The sequence below is a fragment of the Neolamprologus multifasciatus genome, chromosome 15 (assembly GCF_963576455.1).
Source record: "Neolamprologus multifasciatus chromosome 15, fNeoMul1.2, whole genome shotgun sequence".
Taxonomy (NCBI): domain Eukaryota; kingdom Metazoa; phylum Chordata; class Actinopteri; order Cichliformes; family Cichlidae; genus Neolamprologus; species Neolamprologus multifasciatus.
The window spans coordinates 5,977,184-5,995,234 of NC_140453.1; the positions used below are offsets into that span (position 1 = coordinate 5,977,184).

Genomic DNA, 18,051 nt, shown 5'->3' on the forward strand with positions numbered 1-18,051 from the left:
ACCCCAAAATGCTGTTTGTTAAGTCTCATGCTTTAATTCTTTTCTTGGGCCTCTTCTTCAAAGCAGGCTCCACCCTGGACCACCTCTTCTGCCCAGGTTAATTAACAGGCAGCAGCTACAGTGTTATCTGATGTGGAAACCGTGTGCAGTGGTGAGAAATAAGAGTTTGATGATCAAACTGCACTGAATGAGGTTAACACTTTATATAATGGAATAATATACTGAAGATATAATTTTAAAAAAAATGATAGGAAAGTCGACAAATTGGTGGAAAGTGGAAAGATGGGGAACTGAATTAGATTCTAAATGTGAAGGAAAAAAATCACTATTAAAAGTCGGCAGAAAGCAGATAACCTAGTGAATGCATAGATTGTCTGGGCAAAAAGGAAATCAATGTGTGGGATATGGTTCAGCAGCCAAGTCGGCATCGTCACACCTGAATATTATTCAGGCTTGTCTCTGAGGATTTGCTTAGGGGCAATGAAAACAACACCAGTATATGCTTGAGGCATTAGAAATGCCACTGTGGCTCCGTAGGGAAGAACTAACGGTCAGGTAAAGAAAGCTATCCAGCAAAAAGGTAGGCTTGTTGAAAAAAGTATCAGTTAAAAAAGGACGCAGGTAGCAGAACAAATCAAATTTAACTTTGTCCTACAGTGTTATAACAGCCAGTCTGGAGCAAGTCTGGATGTTATAAAAACCCTTGGGTGATTATTAGAAAAGAAAAGAAAAGAAAAGAAAAGAAAAGAAAAGAAAAGCTAGTAAAAAATCCACTGAGTTCATTTGTAGGGGCTGAGCTCTTAAATGATGAGCAGTGAGAAATCACCAAGATTTAATATATCAACTACTGTGTACTACCACACAAGAATCCCTTGAAATGGGACAGTAGACAAGCTCCAAACGAGTCAGTCAGCATAGGAAATACACATGTTAATGTTAAACAATGGCAAGGGTATTTAGGTAGTGCAACAAAAGAAAGACACCCGGAATTTAAAGCAGGTAGAAGTGGCACTATAAGGGACAAAAAAGTGAAAGTCATTGGAAACAGATTAAGAATTTTTTGCAACTTTCAGCTGGGAAATATGATCAGTGATAAGAAAATGAGGCAAGAAGGGAGATAAGAAAAAGAAGAAAGTTGAAGAGATGTAAGTAGATGTTTTTAAACCAGCACATTCAACACATTCAACCTCTAAAACTAATTTTTATGTTTAGGAATGCAAGTAAAAAACTTAATCAAAGATAATAATGTGCTTTTTAAACAATATTTAAAAAAAAAATAATTCATTGATAGCAACAGTAATTATATTTTAACAATAAGAACAACAATTTGGTTAAAGAGCCTGGGCATATTGGTGGATTAACCATTACAGAAGCATAACAGATAAAACACAGTACTGGGCTGTTCCAACATGTAAACGATACATTTTGTGGTGGTCAAATAACTTGTTAATCACTGTATGCTTTATATGTTAAGTTCCAGAATTATCTGGCTGTACAATCTCAAGTTCAAAAACACTGAAAACTGAATTTTTAAAATATTTAAAAATATTTAGATTTAGGCAAATCAGTTCCACGTTTGGCCACTCTTATGCAAATTATAGTACTTGTTAAATTGAATTAATCACTCTGCAAACCAGGTGGAGTAACTGGGAAGAAACTGAAGCACATGTACACAAACAAAACACCGGATTGATAACACATAAAAAGCACAACAAGCACAACAAGTCTAACTTGCATGTTCATGCAAGTGATGGAGTTCAAGAAACTGACCATTCAGCAATTTGTGCCATGAATGTTAATTAAATTTGTATAGAGTGCAATGTTAGATGCAATCTAAAGCTCTGTCCCTTCTTTCTCACACTTACACAAAGACATGCATCCACAGCAGGTAAGAAATTCCCGGAGTCGGTCCCGGTGCTGCCCTATTTGCATATTAAATACTTGCAGCCAGCCCACTACTGTGTTCACAGTGCAGCGCAGCACAGCTAATCTACACACCTAAGGCTAAAGCCAGGAGTCTGCGGGGGTTGAGGAGATGGTGAAGACACAAACACTGACAAGAAAGGTGGCATGAATACACATGAAGAGCCTTACTGGAATTGGCGAAAGGCACTTATTCCATACAATGTTAAGTAGAAGAAAATATCTTTATCAGATTCTGAAGACGTACGCTTCTTTTAATGTCAAACATAGGAATGCAAGAAGTGAAGATGGATAGAGTACCTTTTCTGCCAATTGACCGAAAGCCACTAAAGTACAGATGAAATTTAAGAGCAGAGATGAATATGTTTTAAAATGTTACTGAACTAGAGCTACATAAAATGTACTTTTCAGTCAAATTTGTAATGATGATCTCACACTCTATTCATCCAAGTGGAACCTTCCTGAGATCAAAAATCACCCTTTCCAGATGGACCTTGCCAAAATGGCACTGCCACACTGTACAAGCTAGGGAAGACAAAATCCAACTCATATGCAATCTTACAGAAAAACAAGATTCAGTTTCAAATGAATTTCAGAGTAGCTTTATCGGCAAAAAGAACTATTGTTCTCAAGCTTTTGAAACCAACCTACCCATATGGAAAAGATATATATAAATCTTACAAAGTTTGTATCTGTCTTGTGTGAAACTTGGATGAAAAGCATACAAGAGTGAAAACAGATGTAAGATCCCTTGAAAAATTATATAAATGAAACGTGTATGTTTTGGATACTTACTGAAACAATATATGAAAGTAATGAGAAAGTGGCCACTTTCTCATATAAGCCTTATATGATTCACTATATGAAGTAGGCCACATCTTATGCAAGCCTTTTATAAGTTTTTACTATTTCTTTTCCATATGGGTAAACTCCCTTGTCGTATCAAGATCTGACAGTTTCAGTTCCTTCTATAGATTATTCAGGCAAAAAAATAAATAAATATGGCGGCGTATTAAAAAGCTTCTTTGCCCGTTTCACTTTGTGATTAGTGAACCCTTTCTGTGGATTTCCACATGTTTTTAGACTTTAAACTAAGACAATGGATGTAAATCTAAAGGAAGGAAAAGAAATTGTCCACACACTTAGAGCTGCACTTTTTAACAAGTGGGTGTTTGTATGCATTATTTGCAGTGTTAACTATACAAACCAAAGTGTAAAATCTACCCATTCTACTGTAAACCCCCCACACAAGCAACCACATTCACACATTGACCAATTAGCTGATAAGCTTCAGACCAAAGCCTTGAACCCCGGTGAACTCAGGCACCAGTGAGTCTGCTCAGAACTTGGAGTGCACAGATCTTTGGGGGGACAAATGCTCTTGTCCCCTGGTGTGTGAATGCAATGGGGGAGTTTTGGAGGTTTAAAAAAAAGTCCTCCAGAGAGGGTGTCCTCCAGCTGTGGGGGGTTAGGGTAGAGTTACTGGGATTGTGTGTGTGTGTGTGTGTGGGGGGGGGGGGGGGGGTGTCTCTGTGTGTGTGGAACAAAAGGCCTTGATCCCTGAAATCCTGCAAAAGGCAGGAGAGGAGGTGTTAAAAGTGATACAGTAGAGAAACAAGTTGACCTGGGCTTCTGGAGCCTTTTTCTACTCTCATGTCCACACCCTGTCTACACTTCAATAACTAAGCAGCACTTTACACTACTGTCTACCCTGGACAACCTAAAACTGATTTGTAGTCTTCTGAGTGGAAAGAAATATATAATAAAAAAATAAACTGACAACGTGTATTTGTATGCAGCATAAACGTAAGGTTGGTCAGTTAATGAAGCAAAAATGAGGCCCTGTTGCTCTCTTAACCCGAGAGCACTTGACAAATAACCTTGAAAATGAACTTTTCAGTGTGAACAAAAACAAGCCAAAACGCGTTGAGGAAAAAAACTACAAGTACCTTCTTCTTATGGCCCCTAACACATTTGCTCCTGTTAACACTTCACTTTGAAATTGACCCTGGCACGACGTAAGGAGGAGCAGGCGGGGAAGACGAGAAAAGGAGGAGGTGTTTCGCGGGGAGGGAGGGCGAGAGGCGTCCAGGGTCGTCCGTGGACTGTTTCCTGAAGGGAGGTGTTGCTAATCGATGTCCACATCTCAACTGCACACCGGAGAACAGGACTTCCAGAGGTTAAACGGACGCAATGGACTAAAACACTCGCAGCGTGAACGCAATCTATGATCTGTGAAACCCTCCAGTAAGATACCAGTAAGAGTACGTGGTTTTCATTGATACTCATCTTAGGTCACTGGGCGCTCAGGTAAGAAAGATAATGGCTTCCATCATTGTTTTGGGTTGTGATGTGGTGTTACTGTTCGGTGTTCGTTCAGGTTTTTTGGGGTTTTTTTTATTGGTGACTAAGAAGGCGTCAGTGGTATGGTTTTTTTTTTGTTTTGTTTTTTTAAAGTAATCAATAAGTGTTGGCAGAAAACAAAAAAAAAAAATGGGTAAATAAACCCCCCAAAACAAACAGGCCATGACGCAGCGCAAATTGAGCCATATACTAGGTAATGACTTTGAAATTGTTCAGATTTATTTTCTTTCTTTCTTTTTGTCCTTTAAATAATGTAGCTAACAATTTCTCTATTTTAATAAAAACAAAAATAATATTCATCACGGGCCACTATGACCCAGGCCAATTTTACAGACTTTTTCTTGATTGCATTTTTATTAGGCGAAATGTAAATGTACGGAAGTGTGACGCACTCATTTGAGTTAAAACAACGTGTGTTTTTTTTTTGTTCTTCTTTCAATTAACGGGACTATATCTAAATTATAATATATAATTAAAAGGTGTTATTTCACAGATGCATAGGACCTGCTTAGTTTAATCCAGTCTTATTTTGGTTTAGCTTTGACGCATTAGGAGATTTTAGTGTTTGTAATGTAACTGTATGGTACCTGTGCTGACCCACGCGCTTCACTGTAGGAGGGGTCAGGCCTGTTAGCTGCAGGTGAGAGCTTCTAGCAATATTTTGGGCTCCCTTTAATTTTATAATTGATAATCAACATTTTATCAGGTGAATACGCTGCGCTTCTGCTGAAAACACAATAATTTTACATTTAAATAAAACTCGCTCAGATGAGTAGTAGAGACATGCTTTAATTTCCAGGTTAGCCTTTCCTTAATTAAGGAGGAGGTGGTGTGAAGTTATTTGTTACTTACAGCATTTGGTAACTCAGGATTAAAGTTGTTGCGTTTACATGTTTCAGCCACAGTAATCTCAGTAATGTAGTTTACTTGTGTTAAAGGCATTGGGATAAGATAACAGTTTAAATAATTAAATAATCTTCAGTTTTCCTGGGATCTGGAATTGGTCTTGGTCTTATCTCCCCCTCCTTCCTTGCAGCTCTAGTGTGATCCACAGGTATGGTTCAGAGGGATGAGGTCATGCTGTCTGCTCTGGGAGAGCTCCAGGAGGCCACAGAGAGCCCTGGCCTAGATGCAGTGACCAACGTGGCCCAGAAGGTGGAGCAAGTCCTCGCTGCCTTTCAGCTGCCCAAGACCACCTGTCAGGATTTCCCTGAGTGGGCAGGAGTTGACGATGCCGCTCATGGTTTGTACCCAGCTGATGCACCCAGGGGCCTCCTGCCTCTAAACTGTGATGGAGAAGGCAACTTACTGTTCGATGCAATCAGCTTGCTGTTAGTGGGCAACACTGCACTGAGCTTGGAGCTACAGGTAAGCAAGATCGTGTGCGCTAATTTCGTGGAAGGGAAAACATTTAAGAGCTACAGTCATTTCTATACACAGCCTCACATTTTCATTTAATTAGCAAAGCTATGTAATGTTAAATATAAGGATTGTCTTTAATCACTGTCATCATTCTTTTGCACTTTGAAGCACTCTGATCAGCTTTGTACACTTCAGAGGTGATCCTGTAGTGACTCCGTTACACTCCCAGCTGTACACTCCCAGGCCATAACACTGCCACTGTGTCTGACATATAATGGGAGTTTTTTGTTTTTGATTGTTTTAGTCTAATATGGCCCCTTTGTTCTTCAGTGTAACCAGTGCTTTGCACCTCATCGTAAACCTTTCATATTGACATTAATGTATCTCTTTTATATACTTTTAAAATGATGTAGCAAGCTCCTTAAGAGTGTTCTTGATTTCATTAGAAATGCTCAACCTGGTTTTTCTTAACACTCAAATAATTCTCTCATCTTGTACTTTTAGTTGCCTTCTGTGATCATTGGGATATTTTTTTTTGTGTGTGTGTGTGTTGCAGAGCTGACTGGTGTGCTTGTTCACTTGCCCTGACATGTCTTTGAATGTCAAATTTAAAATTACAGTGAAAATCTGTAAAATGTAATTTAACACTTTGAATCAATTTTCAGTTATTATGTCCCCTCAATTGAAATAACAATTAAAAAGACATTACCTGGCCATGAAACTGCTTGCCAGTCAAGTGTCCAATCAATTTTGAGCCTTTAAAAATGGGGGACTATATATAAAAATGGCTGTAATTCCAAGGAATGTACTCCAATTTTTCTTATAAAACCACTTGAAATTGTGCACTTCAGTCATATATTGAATGCATGATAAAAAATCATCAACATTATCAGCGAATGGGGATCAGGTTATTCCATCTCAAATCATCATATTTTTAGAACATCTCTGTTAAAACAACCACCAATTTGCCAGAAATTTTGTATTTAAAATTTTGACATATACAATGATATGTCAAATACATTTCTAGATATATTTTTTAAAAGACCTGTCCACCTACTCTCAGGCCTCTTTCTTTTCAGATTGAAATATGAAAATGAGCATGGATATCTCAAAAAAGTTTGAAGATGAAAACCTACAATTTTACTGATCTTTATAAAAAAAATTGCAAATGGCATTCTCCCCCCCCCCCCCCCCCACTAATCATGTTTTCCACTTGCACTTGCAAAGGTGTCAGCATTGCATCAATGTCAGCATAACATTTTCAGATCTTTTGTACTCTCAAACTTTAGTCTCGTCTGCATTTAGCAACTAATTTTCATTGTGAAATCATTTCAATATAAAATGCTGTCAGAACAAATCGACTGTGAGTGCAGTCTGTATTTAAAAGACCACTTCTTAAATTCTTAAACATCCTGGAGTAAGAACCACAATCATCCTCACTCAGAAATGCTCTCAATCATATGATGCCAACTGTGAAAAGAATATTTAATCTGTGCAGCAGGAGAAATGACTGTTAATCAGTGTCTCAGGTGCTTCAGTGTAAGGCTATTGACTGCTAGCAGTCCTAATGTCCACGCAGTGAGAGAACTCTAAAGAAGTATAGCTTTTATTCCAAACTGAGAATGAGTTCATTTGGCATGGATCATATCAGAAGCTTCATAAGAAACGAGTGGTCCTTAAATGTCTTGACATTTTTTTTTAAAGGATATAATCTAAGCAGTTTGGGGTTTCGTTTAAGGTTCAGAGTGAGTGACCAGGATATGTGACCAAACCTTAAGGCTTGCTTCATGCAAAAAAAGTTCTCTAATATCAGGATTAACAAATCAAATCTCCGTTAGCAAGTTGACGCCATGCAGGTTCTTTTAGGTGGGGATCATACTAGGGCTGGGCGATATGGCCTAAAATTCATATCGCGATATAATTTGAAGCATGTGCGGTAATGATATATATCACGATATATTCTTTTCTTCTGTATAACGTATTTTTTGCACTATAAGGCACACTAAAAATCCTTTCCTTTTCTCAAAAATCGAGAGTGTGCCTTATGTATGAATTCTGGTTGTGCTTACTGACCTCGAACCAATTTGGGCTGCAGAAATCTGTTAAAAAATGTTTTAGTACAACTTTGGTAAGTCGCACTGCTTGATGGATTGTCAGAGCATTACGGCTGCCTTAGTGAAAAGCTTCGCGGAGTAATCTGGGTCCAAAACTCCGTCCGCTTCAGGTCCCAAAGTCAAACGAACGCGAAGAGTTAAGAGAATTCAACATTAATGAATCAATGTTACGGAAGTGGAGGAAGGGCAGTTTCCGGCTTTCCCCATATTTCAAAAGTGCTTCATCTCTTTGCTATGACTGTGGCTCGCCATAATTTGCAGATGATAATGGTTTTAGCCTCTGCGATGCTTTCGACCAAAACAGGCACAGCTTGATGACATCATCAACATGCGCTATCGCGATAGAGCGATATAGTCAAAATCTCTATCGTTGGCCAAATTTATATCGTTTCTATCGTATATCGTTTATATCGCCCACCCCTAGATCATACTTTTCATTCATACATTCATTTTCATTTTGTCATCAGACAGTTAGAGCAATGGTCTATGTGGATGTCTGCGTGCCTGCCTATTTTTTATAATTGCACAGACTCGTCAGTGGAGAATTTACATAACAGTCTTCCAACTATGCATGAACCCAGGACTTCAAAGAAGTATAACGTGAATGACTGCTTGGTTGCTGGGTCCCCAGCTAACAATGTCCGTAACTGTGTATAATACAGGCTTTAGGCCTTTTGGTGTTTCTGAGCCGACCAGTACATTTATTCTCGTAAAGAATAGACCAGATTGTTGATTTGGCCACTCCTTTTATTTTCCTTCAGCCCAAAACTAGCCTCTCTCACTTGTACTGACATGTCGTTTGGGTGTCATATTTAAAATTACAGTCAAAATGAAAAATACTTCCAAAATTATATCTGCCATTTGTCATGAAATAACAAGCAAAAAAACTCACATGGCCATCAAAGTACTTGTCAGTTCGTCTGTGAAGGTTCTCAGTCATCCAGGTCATCGTAGTCAAAGGAGCTTGCAAAGAAAAGCGCCTGGACTTCTTTAAGTTACTTGAAGACGTTTCACCTCTCATCCGAGAAGCTTCTTCAGTTCTAAGGTCAAAACTTTGGCTGATTGGGACCCACACCCAGTTCCACACCTTGGCTCAGGCGATTAGAGGTCCTTTTGTCCCTCTGTGGGGGGACACTCCCACTAGGTTTATATCTGGGACTCCCCACCATTTGACCTTAGAACTGAAGAAGCTTCTCGGATGAGAGGTGAAACGTCTTCAAGTAACTTAAAGAAGTCCAGGCGCTTTTCTTTGCAAGCTCCTTTGACTACTTGTCAGTTCTTTTATCCAAATAGTTTTGAGCCTGTGAAAATGGGGACTACGTATAGAAATTGTAATTGCAATTCATCAGCAGTTAATGCAAAATGGCCCCATGAATTAAAGTTGAAAGTCTACACTTGAATTTTAAAATTGGTGAACAGAAGCACAACAACAAAAATTTTCTTTGTCCCTGTTGTTGTCCCTCACAGGTACGAACCACAGTGGAGATGGCGCTGTGGAAGAGCTACTACTTGTCTGGGATGATAGATTCTAAAATGATGCTGCAGGCTGTTCGCTTCAGTCTGTGTGCTGAAGAGTCTGAGGACATGGTAAACCTGCCTGGAACAGTATTGGAGGCCATCTTTGATGCAGATGTTAAAGCTTCCTGCTTCCCTGGCACCTATGCTAACATGTGGCATGTGTATGCCCTGTCATCAGTTCTTCAGTTCAACATCTACTCCATCTACCCCATGTTCAATCTGAAAATCAGGCCCTATTTTAACAGAATCATACGCCCGAGGACCTGCCCAAAAGACTTTGAGCCCCAAACCATCCACGTTATGTGGTCTGGTGAGTTGCAGTCCGAATCATCATTCAGACCCAATCATTTTGTGGCATTAGTCCGCACAAATGAGCTTACATCTGAAAGCCCTAACAGCACACAGAGTGTGTCAGCCATTAAAAGTGACGAGCAAATTCCGGACCCCCAGCTTTCTTATCCCAGTCTGAAAGACAAGTACAACATCACCAAGAGGACCTTCTATCGTTGGAAGAGGCAGACGCAGGAACACTGCAAAAAGTCTGCCGCCAGGTATGAGGCTAAACATTTCTTGCAAGCTTGCTACTTATCAGGCAAGCTCATCCCTTTGCACCTGTTTAAACAGTTCTTCCCCGAGATCTCTAGGTCATCCTATTACAACTGGAAGCACGAGCTCATAAAATCTGGAGGAAAATTCTCCACCACCTCTTCGACTGGGGAGACAAGTTCAGGAGATAGCACAGAGCAGGAAGCCTGGTCATCACCTGATGCAAAGCAGGATGAGCTGGATCCTAATGATAGCGTTGCCGGTATGTTTGGCCTCAACCTTGGCAAGCTGGATGCAGAACGTGCTCACAATGTGGCACATATGCAGGAAGCTAAGCGCTGCCTGCAAAATTGCATTGCCATGAACACATCCTTGCCCTTCAGAATCTTTAAAAGAAATTTTCCAGGAATCTCAAGATCAACCTACTACAACTGGAGAAGAGAAGCCATGCTGTTCAACAGAGGGTACAAAGGCAGCACTGGCAGCAGTGAGGATAGCTCAGACAAGAGTCAAAGCCCTAAAAGTCTGTCACCAGAGCTGCGCAATATCAGCCAGCCAAGGATGAGAATCTACAGACAAAATCACAGAAGTTACAGGCTTGCATATATGAGCAAAAAACAGCTCAGAGAAGCTGCAAAGTTGCACGTCCAGAAGGCCAAATGGTCGCTGGCAAAGTTTAAGATGAAATTCCCCTCCATGTCAACTTGCCTCTACTGGCTGTGGCGTAGTAGCCAGAACCACAAAAAGAAAATGGTCACCCAGAACACAGAGGCCAATGTCCTCAAGACGCTGGAGAGCACAGATACAGAAAACCAGACCACTGAAAGCAGGGTGGAGAGTCAGCATGTAGCCCCATTTGTTGAGACCCCTAAATTTCTAGAAAGGCCCACCATGACCCCCTTTGTCCCCACCCACATCCTTCACAGAAAGGCACCAGTAGGTGAGCCGATGTTTCCGATGGATGTTGTGACTCTGGCCAACTTCAAGGCAAAGGCCAAGCTCTTCCTACAGCAGCGCTTTGAGGAGAAATCCTTCCCCACATTTAAAGAATTCAGGTCCTACTTCCCGTTCACCCCTCGCTCGACCTACTACATGTGGAAGCGAGCCTTGCATCACGGGGTGTCACTAATTCACACTTAAAAGCTTTTATGCCACTTAAAAAATTGGCATTCAGGAGCAAAATGAAAGCTCTGCTAGTCTATGTCACGTTCATAGCTCAGCGTTTTGTTGTAAACAAACTACCTACACATTGTTGCCTTATGTTCTAAAAGACTGTATACATGGGCTTAGCATTTAAATGCATTGTGTCCTTTCCTCCCCCCCCCCCCCCCCCCCCCAGTACCACCCCAGTAGGTCATTCCTCCCTCCTGGACATTTGCACATGTACATGTGTGAAAAGAAACATTTAAACCCTGCATGTTACCCCCCCAGGCAAAAGGCAGTTCAAAGCTTTTGTTTTGTGTCATTTTGTTTGAACCCGCGTCTCCTACATTCTCCTTTAATCCCCATCCCCACTGTATAATTCGGGTGTCCTTATTTTACTTTCTTTAACTTTTTATTTTCTTTAATTCTTAATGCTTAAGTGTATGTCTTTCACTGTAATTGGCCTGGGGATTTAATGATTTTTTTTAAATTTTTTAAATTTTTTTTATTTCTTTGAATGTAAACAACAGTGTTAGTTTTCAGATAAGATTACTTTTTGTTATGAATAAAACAGGGTTGCATTTTCCTTTCAGGTTGTTGTTGTTTTGTTGTTTTTTTTTGTTTTTTTTTGTAATACAAATTAGCGAGCGAATTGGTGAGCTGACAATTTAGGTAGTTTTTAAATGATCTTAAGATTTCGACATGCTGGCTTGACTTTTGTTTAGGAACTTAGTAGCTCATAGTACCATTACACTGTTGGATGTATTACTTGAGCCATTAAACCATCTAGTTCCATCTCCCAGCATGTCAGTTACTGCCATGTTATTAATAGGCCAGTGATGCTGCAGAAATATCCACATGGTGTCCTTTTCACCTCCTGCCTCCATGCATCATTGGAGGCAGGAGTGACAGTGGTGTAAATCAGCACTGGTTTGTCAACCAGAAGACCTTGACTCCTTTTCCACTCCATTTAACTGCTGGGTTAGATTTCGAGGAAATGATCTTGACATTCTTAGATTAAATGGCCACCTTAAAAAAGGTTCCTGTATGCTAAAAAATCATGTTTAACAGACCAAATCGGAGGAGGTTTCCATTTAGGGTGAAACTTTTCTCTTGACATCTTGTGCATATTTTTGGCACACCAGTGATTTGTGGCAGTATCTGACATCCATAGCAATGAGAATGTGATACACACTCTGAGTATGTACTTCGGAGTATTTTATTATTTTATTGTTCTTTTTTTTTGTTTTGTTTTGTTTTTGTTTTTAACTGAATCTAATTTTGTGGGGAAAAAACAAGCTAAAAATTGAATGTATGAAGACGTGTCATTGTGCACACAATTTTAGAACTACCTACATCAGTGAAATATCTGTGAAGATTTGTCTTTTCATAAGCTACTCTTTTGTATTGTGCACCCTATGTATTCCCCATAATAAATTTTGTCTAAATTTGACCTGAGCATTTGTTTTTCGTTACGTCTGAAAAGTGTACAGTTAAGAATGCTGGCATGTTTTTGTTTTTTTTTCTTCTCAGCACAGGTTTTGCTTCTTTTAACTGCATATGATCCTAAGAAGTGCAGTGCGTTATGTCAGCTCATGAACACGGGTTACCTGGTGCAAAGCATTAAAACCACCCCTTGTTTACTGCAAACACATGGAAGATTGGGAAATAGTTGAATACCTCTACTTTTTCTAAATAACTTGGTCATCCTTCCATGTTTTTGGATGGATACCAACAACCCCTTTCTGAGCATATCTAATCTTGTACTCCATCAACTGAATCCTGATTTGATTGTCTGGTAGAATGAATTGGACCATTTAACAGGTGAAATTGTTCATTCCACAGTGCGTCATGACCCAGAGGAAGTGAGGCATGGGCAGTATATTCATATTAACAAATTGCATGCTGTGCAAAACATAAGCAAGGCAAAAATAAAGAACGAAATCCCTTTATATAACCGCAGACGAGCAGGTCAAACCGAGCCAGTGGCTAAAGCATAACAATGAGCTTTGAGACTGGTTTTGTGGTTTCTGCTTGCCGCCTCCTCTCTGTTTTAGCTATTGTGCTCATGTTAATGGTCATAAGTGTGAGGGCGAAAGGGGGGGAAGGGGGTAATTGTATGCATGCGGATAAAAGTGTTGGAGATCAGACCAAGAGATCCAAGAGTTTGGGGGAGGGATGGAGGTAATGAAAAGGAAGAAGCTGTGTAGCTTTTTGTGTTTAAAGATCAGCATTTAACCCCTTGTAATGAATAGCTGATGCCACACTGCAATTTTACTACAAGTAGAAATTCACAAGTTATTGTAAATAGGTAGTTTCCAGCGTAATGTTTCTTCTTTTTACTTGCCCTGTGGTTGGACATCAAGTCTGGAATCAAAACAATTTGTTTTGCTTAACAAGGCTTTATAAAAACTGGGGATAGTTGTAACATTTTTGACATTTCTGTCTGTAAATTGGAGCTCTTTTAAGGTAGTGGATTCAAACTGTAATGCAAAGTATTTACATGTCTCTGCTATTAAATAGTGCAGCTATTTTCTCTGCAGCACAATTACCCATTGCATGGTATGGTCTCAAACACAAAGAGTGAAATGTTACAATTAACCCCATAGTCTGGGTTAGTTGTAACATATCCTGGGGTGAAATGTAACACAATGAAATAAGGGTACTGACAAAATATTGACATGTAATCTTTTTTTATTCAACACATGAATGCACTTAGAGCCATTTATGTAGCTATGTGTGTGTGTGACAGAATGCAGAATTCTAGCTTTTGAACATATTCTAACCCCCCCAAAAAAGACAAATTATGGAATTTTCTGCAACTGAATATTTCATTAATTTTGGTTGGTCTTCCTTGAGTTTGGCCTCATTGGCTCAGTGGGCATTATAACCTACAACTCTTGCACCAACTTTTGAACATAACATTGAAGCTGAAAAAATGTAGTTGTGCACCAGCATCACAATTCCATTACATTTCATCATGGCTTACCTTGGTGTGGTTTGCAAAGTGCTTCAGAAAGATGAGGAAATCTGTTTCTTGCACCCATCCTGATTTATTTCCACTACCAGTACTTCTTACTGGTCCATCTCTGACACAGTGGTCTGCATAATGTATGTGTGGGAACACAAACAGTGGAGGAATTGTGTCGCCAATGGCATTAACCGCATATACAAAGGTGACCAGTGAACCTCTCTCTGCTGATGTCATATCCCCAACTTGTTTAATATAAGTTAAAGTAATAGTGTGATAAGTTGTAACATCTGCATTATTGTTACAACTAACCCAGACTGTTGCTGTTACAACTGACCCAGACTCCTATAGCCATGAACTAGCTAACATTAGCACTAAAGACCTACACAGAATATATCCCCATAGGCATACAAATAACACAATTTAAGTTTGATGAGTTTAACTGCAAAGCAGATAATGCTATTAGAAATTGAAATAAAGTAGAAAAACTTACTTTTTGGCATACAAATTACTTTTTTTCGTGTTAAATTGTCTTTGTTTGACAAAATGTGCTGATTTTTCACATGTGATAGCAGAACTGAATTGGGCATGTACAGGATGAATCACATCATTTGAAACTTAGCCCTGATTGGAGAAATTGGAAGTGTTACAACTGACCCACGTTACAACTATCCCCAGTCTCCCCTACATGAAATCTAAACAAAAAACTGTTCTTGCCATTGTTGCCGTTTACAGCCTTAGTGATGTGGGTGATGACGTCTGGGCCTGTGGATTCCAAACCTTATTCTGCATCTGTAATAAATGATTCAGAATGTAGCACTAATCAGAAGCTGGTGAATATAATACATGTGCAATTCAGCTTAAACATAAACATTTGAAAAGTTTTTCATTTTATATAGTAATGTGATCGGCTTCCTGCAGACTCAAAGTAACCGACCTTGGTATAAGCAAATATTTGATGAAGTCTCTTTCTTTGCCTTTGGGCCTGTTTGCCATCTCTATCTTCATTACTGTATGATGGAGGGAAATCTCGCTGGCACTAAGCTACTCTGCATTGTTTATCTCAAAAATAGCATGAAAATAATGAGGGCTGGCAGGTGGGAGCTGAAGTCTTCAAGGATTAGCATACTGCAGTTGCCTCAGAAAGACAGAGCGATAAAGCAGAGAGGCATCTCAAGGATGCCAGGTTTATCAGTAAACAAAACAGGCCTGTGAGACTCTTTAGGCTTCCAGTTTTCTGCCAATTATTCTCTGACAAGAATGGTGATGTGAACTCAGACGCAATCTGACATTTGACCCTTCAAGAAAGGAAGTAAAAAAGTGAGTTATTACTGAAAATTTTGCAACCCTGATGACTTTTAGAAATTACCAGATAGTCATTATGATTTCATTTTCTTACTCAAAACTGAGCCGTGCCACACAGGATAATCATGTGTTTTCTGCCACCTTCATTTAACAACAGCTCTGATCTACATCCACCAAAGCGTGCATGTAAAACATTTTCCCACTTGGTGGCAGTGGTTTGCTTCATAAGAAAATTTCCTCGGTTTGGTTTCCTTTGTGAAAAGGTTTCAGGCACACACATTTCGGTTTGGACACAAAAATCAATATGTTACTGCACCGCTCAGGGTGCTCAGTGCAGATTTCTCCTGTGATATCTCCATTAATAAACATAATCCTACAGTGCAGCCAACTAATGCTGAAACCAGATAACATCTGGGAGACAAATTGTTTAATGCCAGATTAAACAGTGCAAGAAGAAAGAAGGAAAACATGGAGAGACAAGAACACCTAAGAGACCCAGTCAGGGATTGTTTTTATGCATGAACACTTGATTGGTTGTTTCTATTTCCTGCATGGAAATTCAACCCCCAAAATAAAATAAAATTTGAATAAACACTTTGCCTCAAATGTTAGGGCTTCCCAAGAGAGCTAAAGGTAAGATTTTAGATCAACTAATGGGTCCGGGGTTCACTAAATCACAATGGCTCACATCACCCCGGTACACTTTGTTTCCAATCTCCGAAATAAAGATAAAAATTTGAAAGACCATCTGAATGGAGGTAACATCATTAAGTTTATTTTTTTGCAGTATTTTTAATTTAAGTACATATAACACATCTGTGCCACCTCACCCTCATGTGCGACAATTACATTTGGTATTTGTTTTATTTTAATGGCAGAATTACCTGTTGAGCTATGATGGCTTATTCATGAACTAAGGCTCCCAATTTTAAGTCCTTCACTCCAATTTTTGGTCATTTTGAGCTGGCCCAGCATAATTAGAATAAGCACCATGTCACGTTAGGTGATAAAAAAAAAAATTACTTTTTTAATGAGCACTAGAACACGCTTTTTAAATTTTTTTTCAATACTCGATGGCAGAAAAACCAAAGTGGGTTTGCAGAGTTTAAACCAAGGTGCTCACAAAGGGACAATGAGGCGTTACATTTGACTTGAAAATGAGGCTGATGTGAGATGAAGTTTTGAAGCGCTCACATCAGGCGAGAAGAAAAAAAGCTTTTTGTGAATTTTCCATGAGTAATGTGCCATTTTTATGCTTAATTATGCATCGTGCTCTGTCTGAGATTTCTCAGATCTTGAGGGCATGGCAAGAAGGACTTAAAAAAAAAAAAATACAAACTTGAGGAAGAAAGCATCAATTAATACAGTAGGAAATGTATTTACTTACTGCTGTCTCATGGCTTTGATCAATTTCCTCTCATATTTATTTTAGTGATTTACAGCAGTCTTCTAGTTGTTGTTGTTTGTCCAGCACCTCCTGTTTCATTGCCACACACACACACACACACACACACACTACAGCTACTAGTCGGGGACCTGCATTGAAAAGCAAATCAATGAGTGACAAAACCAGACTCACTTTCCCTACATCAATTTTTATATTGTTTGTTTGCACTGAATCAATAATCATTCTTTTTTTTGGGGGCTCTCTGAAAGGAGAGAGAGAGACAGTGAGTCTGTCCATGCAACGACGAATTGTTAGTGCAATGCAGTCAACAACTACTCCCATCACAATTTCTCCTAGTGCACTCTCCCACATGTTGACAGATGATAATCAGGGTCAAAGGTCAGATACATAAAGACCTCGATGGGTAATCCCTGTTTGTGTTCAAGTAATCCTTTGTGTATGTTTGCTTTGTGGTCTCGTAACTTCTAACACTTGTTCAGTTTCAACATAAGGTGATAAAAAGCAAGAGGCTTGATACTGCAATGCAACTCCTGAGAGCCAGAGAGCAGAACTGCAAAGTTCAATAAAGTTGGATCTGGAGATAAGAAGTTGAAAGGGAAAATCTTTTTTTATCTTCTTGGGCATTCAGCCCTCCATCACAAGTCTTAGTTCCGTTTTGAAAATCAATTTTCAGTTAAAAGTGCAAGGAAAGCGATAATTAGCTTTACTACACTTTTCTTTAAACCTTTTTTTTATATGTTTTGACTAAAACCTCTCCTGGCTACAACTGTCAGTTTCGGCGAGAAAAAAGGTTGTTTTGCTCCCTTGGCAAAATGAAAGATCAATATCACTCTTGGTTCAATATCAGCAGCTCTTGAGGTTAGCATAAAAACTGGAAAAGAAAGAACAACTAGCATAACTGTATTCCTAACCAAAACTGAGACACAGCACTTTTCTAACATAGTTTTAAGATAAATATATTTCATTTCTATAAAACATTGGATGGGAAACATTGTAACAATCAGGTGGTCAGGTGATAGTTGGCCACAACAATAAAACGAGACAAGAAAGCTGCTTTCAGGTATTTCTTTGCCACGGGACGTAGCTTTGCATGTTTTCATTTGGAGCTGCACAACAGATGCTCTTCCTTTGTATCTCTAGCTGGAATCAACAACCTTTTGCAGGTGAAGTGAAAAACCTTATTTTGCTGCAGTGGCATGAGTCAACAGTTGAAATACATGCAGCTTAAGAGTCTACACACCTTTGACTAGGGAAAAAAAATGTAAAGTCTAAGTCGGAATTTCAGAGTTTGCAGTCAGTTTGAATCTGGAAGACTCCCTCAACTCAAATTTCACATTTAAAAAGGCCAACAACTCCGAGCAACAAAATAAGTATCATGCTGTATTGCCAGGGATACC

At 39.2% G+C, this 18,051-nt stretch overlaps 1 protein-coding gene across 2 annotated transcripts; it reads left to right on the plus strand.

Annotated features, from left to right (window-relative positions):
* The first annotated feature begins 3,722 nt into the window (after positions 1 to 3,722).
* Positions 3,723 to 12,436, plus strand: vrtn (vertebrae development associated). 2 transcript variants are annotated; one of them, XM_085133264.1, is made up of 3 exons: positions 3,723 to 4,233; positions 5,342 to 5,655; positions 9,231 to 12,436. In XM_085133264.1, the coding sequence occupies exons 2-3, from the start codon at positions 5,344 to 5,346 to the stop codon at positions 10,965 to 10,967; spliced, it is 2,049 nt and encodes a 682-aa protein (XP_084989390.1). In that variant the 5' UTR covers positions 3,723 to 4,233; positions 5,342 to 5,343; the 3' UTR covers positions 10,968 to 12,436. The 2 variants fall into 2 exon arrangements, with proteins under 2 accessions (XP_084989390.1, XP_084989389.1); XM_085133263.1 differs by having other exon boundaries at positions 3,724 to 4,233; positions 5,324 to 5,655; positions 9,231 to 12,435.
* The last annotated feature ends 5,615 nt before the right edge of the window (positions 12,437 to 18,051 follow it).

What these genes read in the sequence shown, in the direction of transcription:
- vrtn (XM_085133264.1), top strand. Translation starts at nt 5,344, where the DNA reads ATGGTTCAGAGGGATGAGGTCATGCTGTCTGCTCTGGGAGAGCTCCAG. An exon ending in CACTGAGCTTGGAGCTACAG is followed by an intron (nt 5,656 to 9,230) that starts GTAAGCAAGATC and finishes TGTCCCTCACAG; the next exon opens with GTACGAACCACAGTGGAGAT.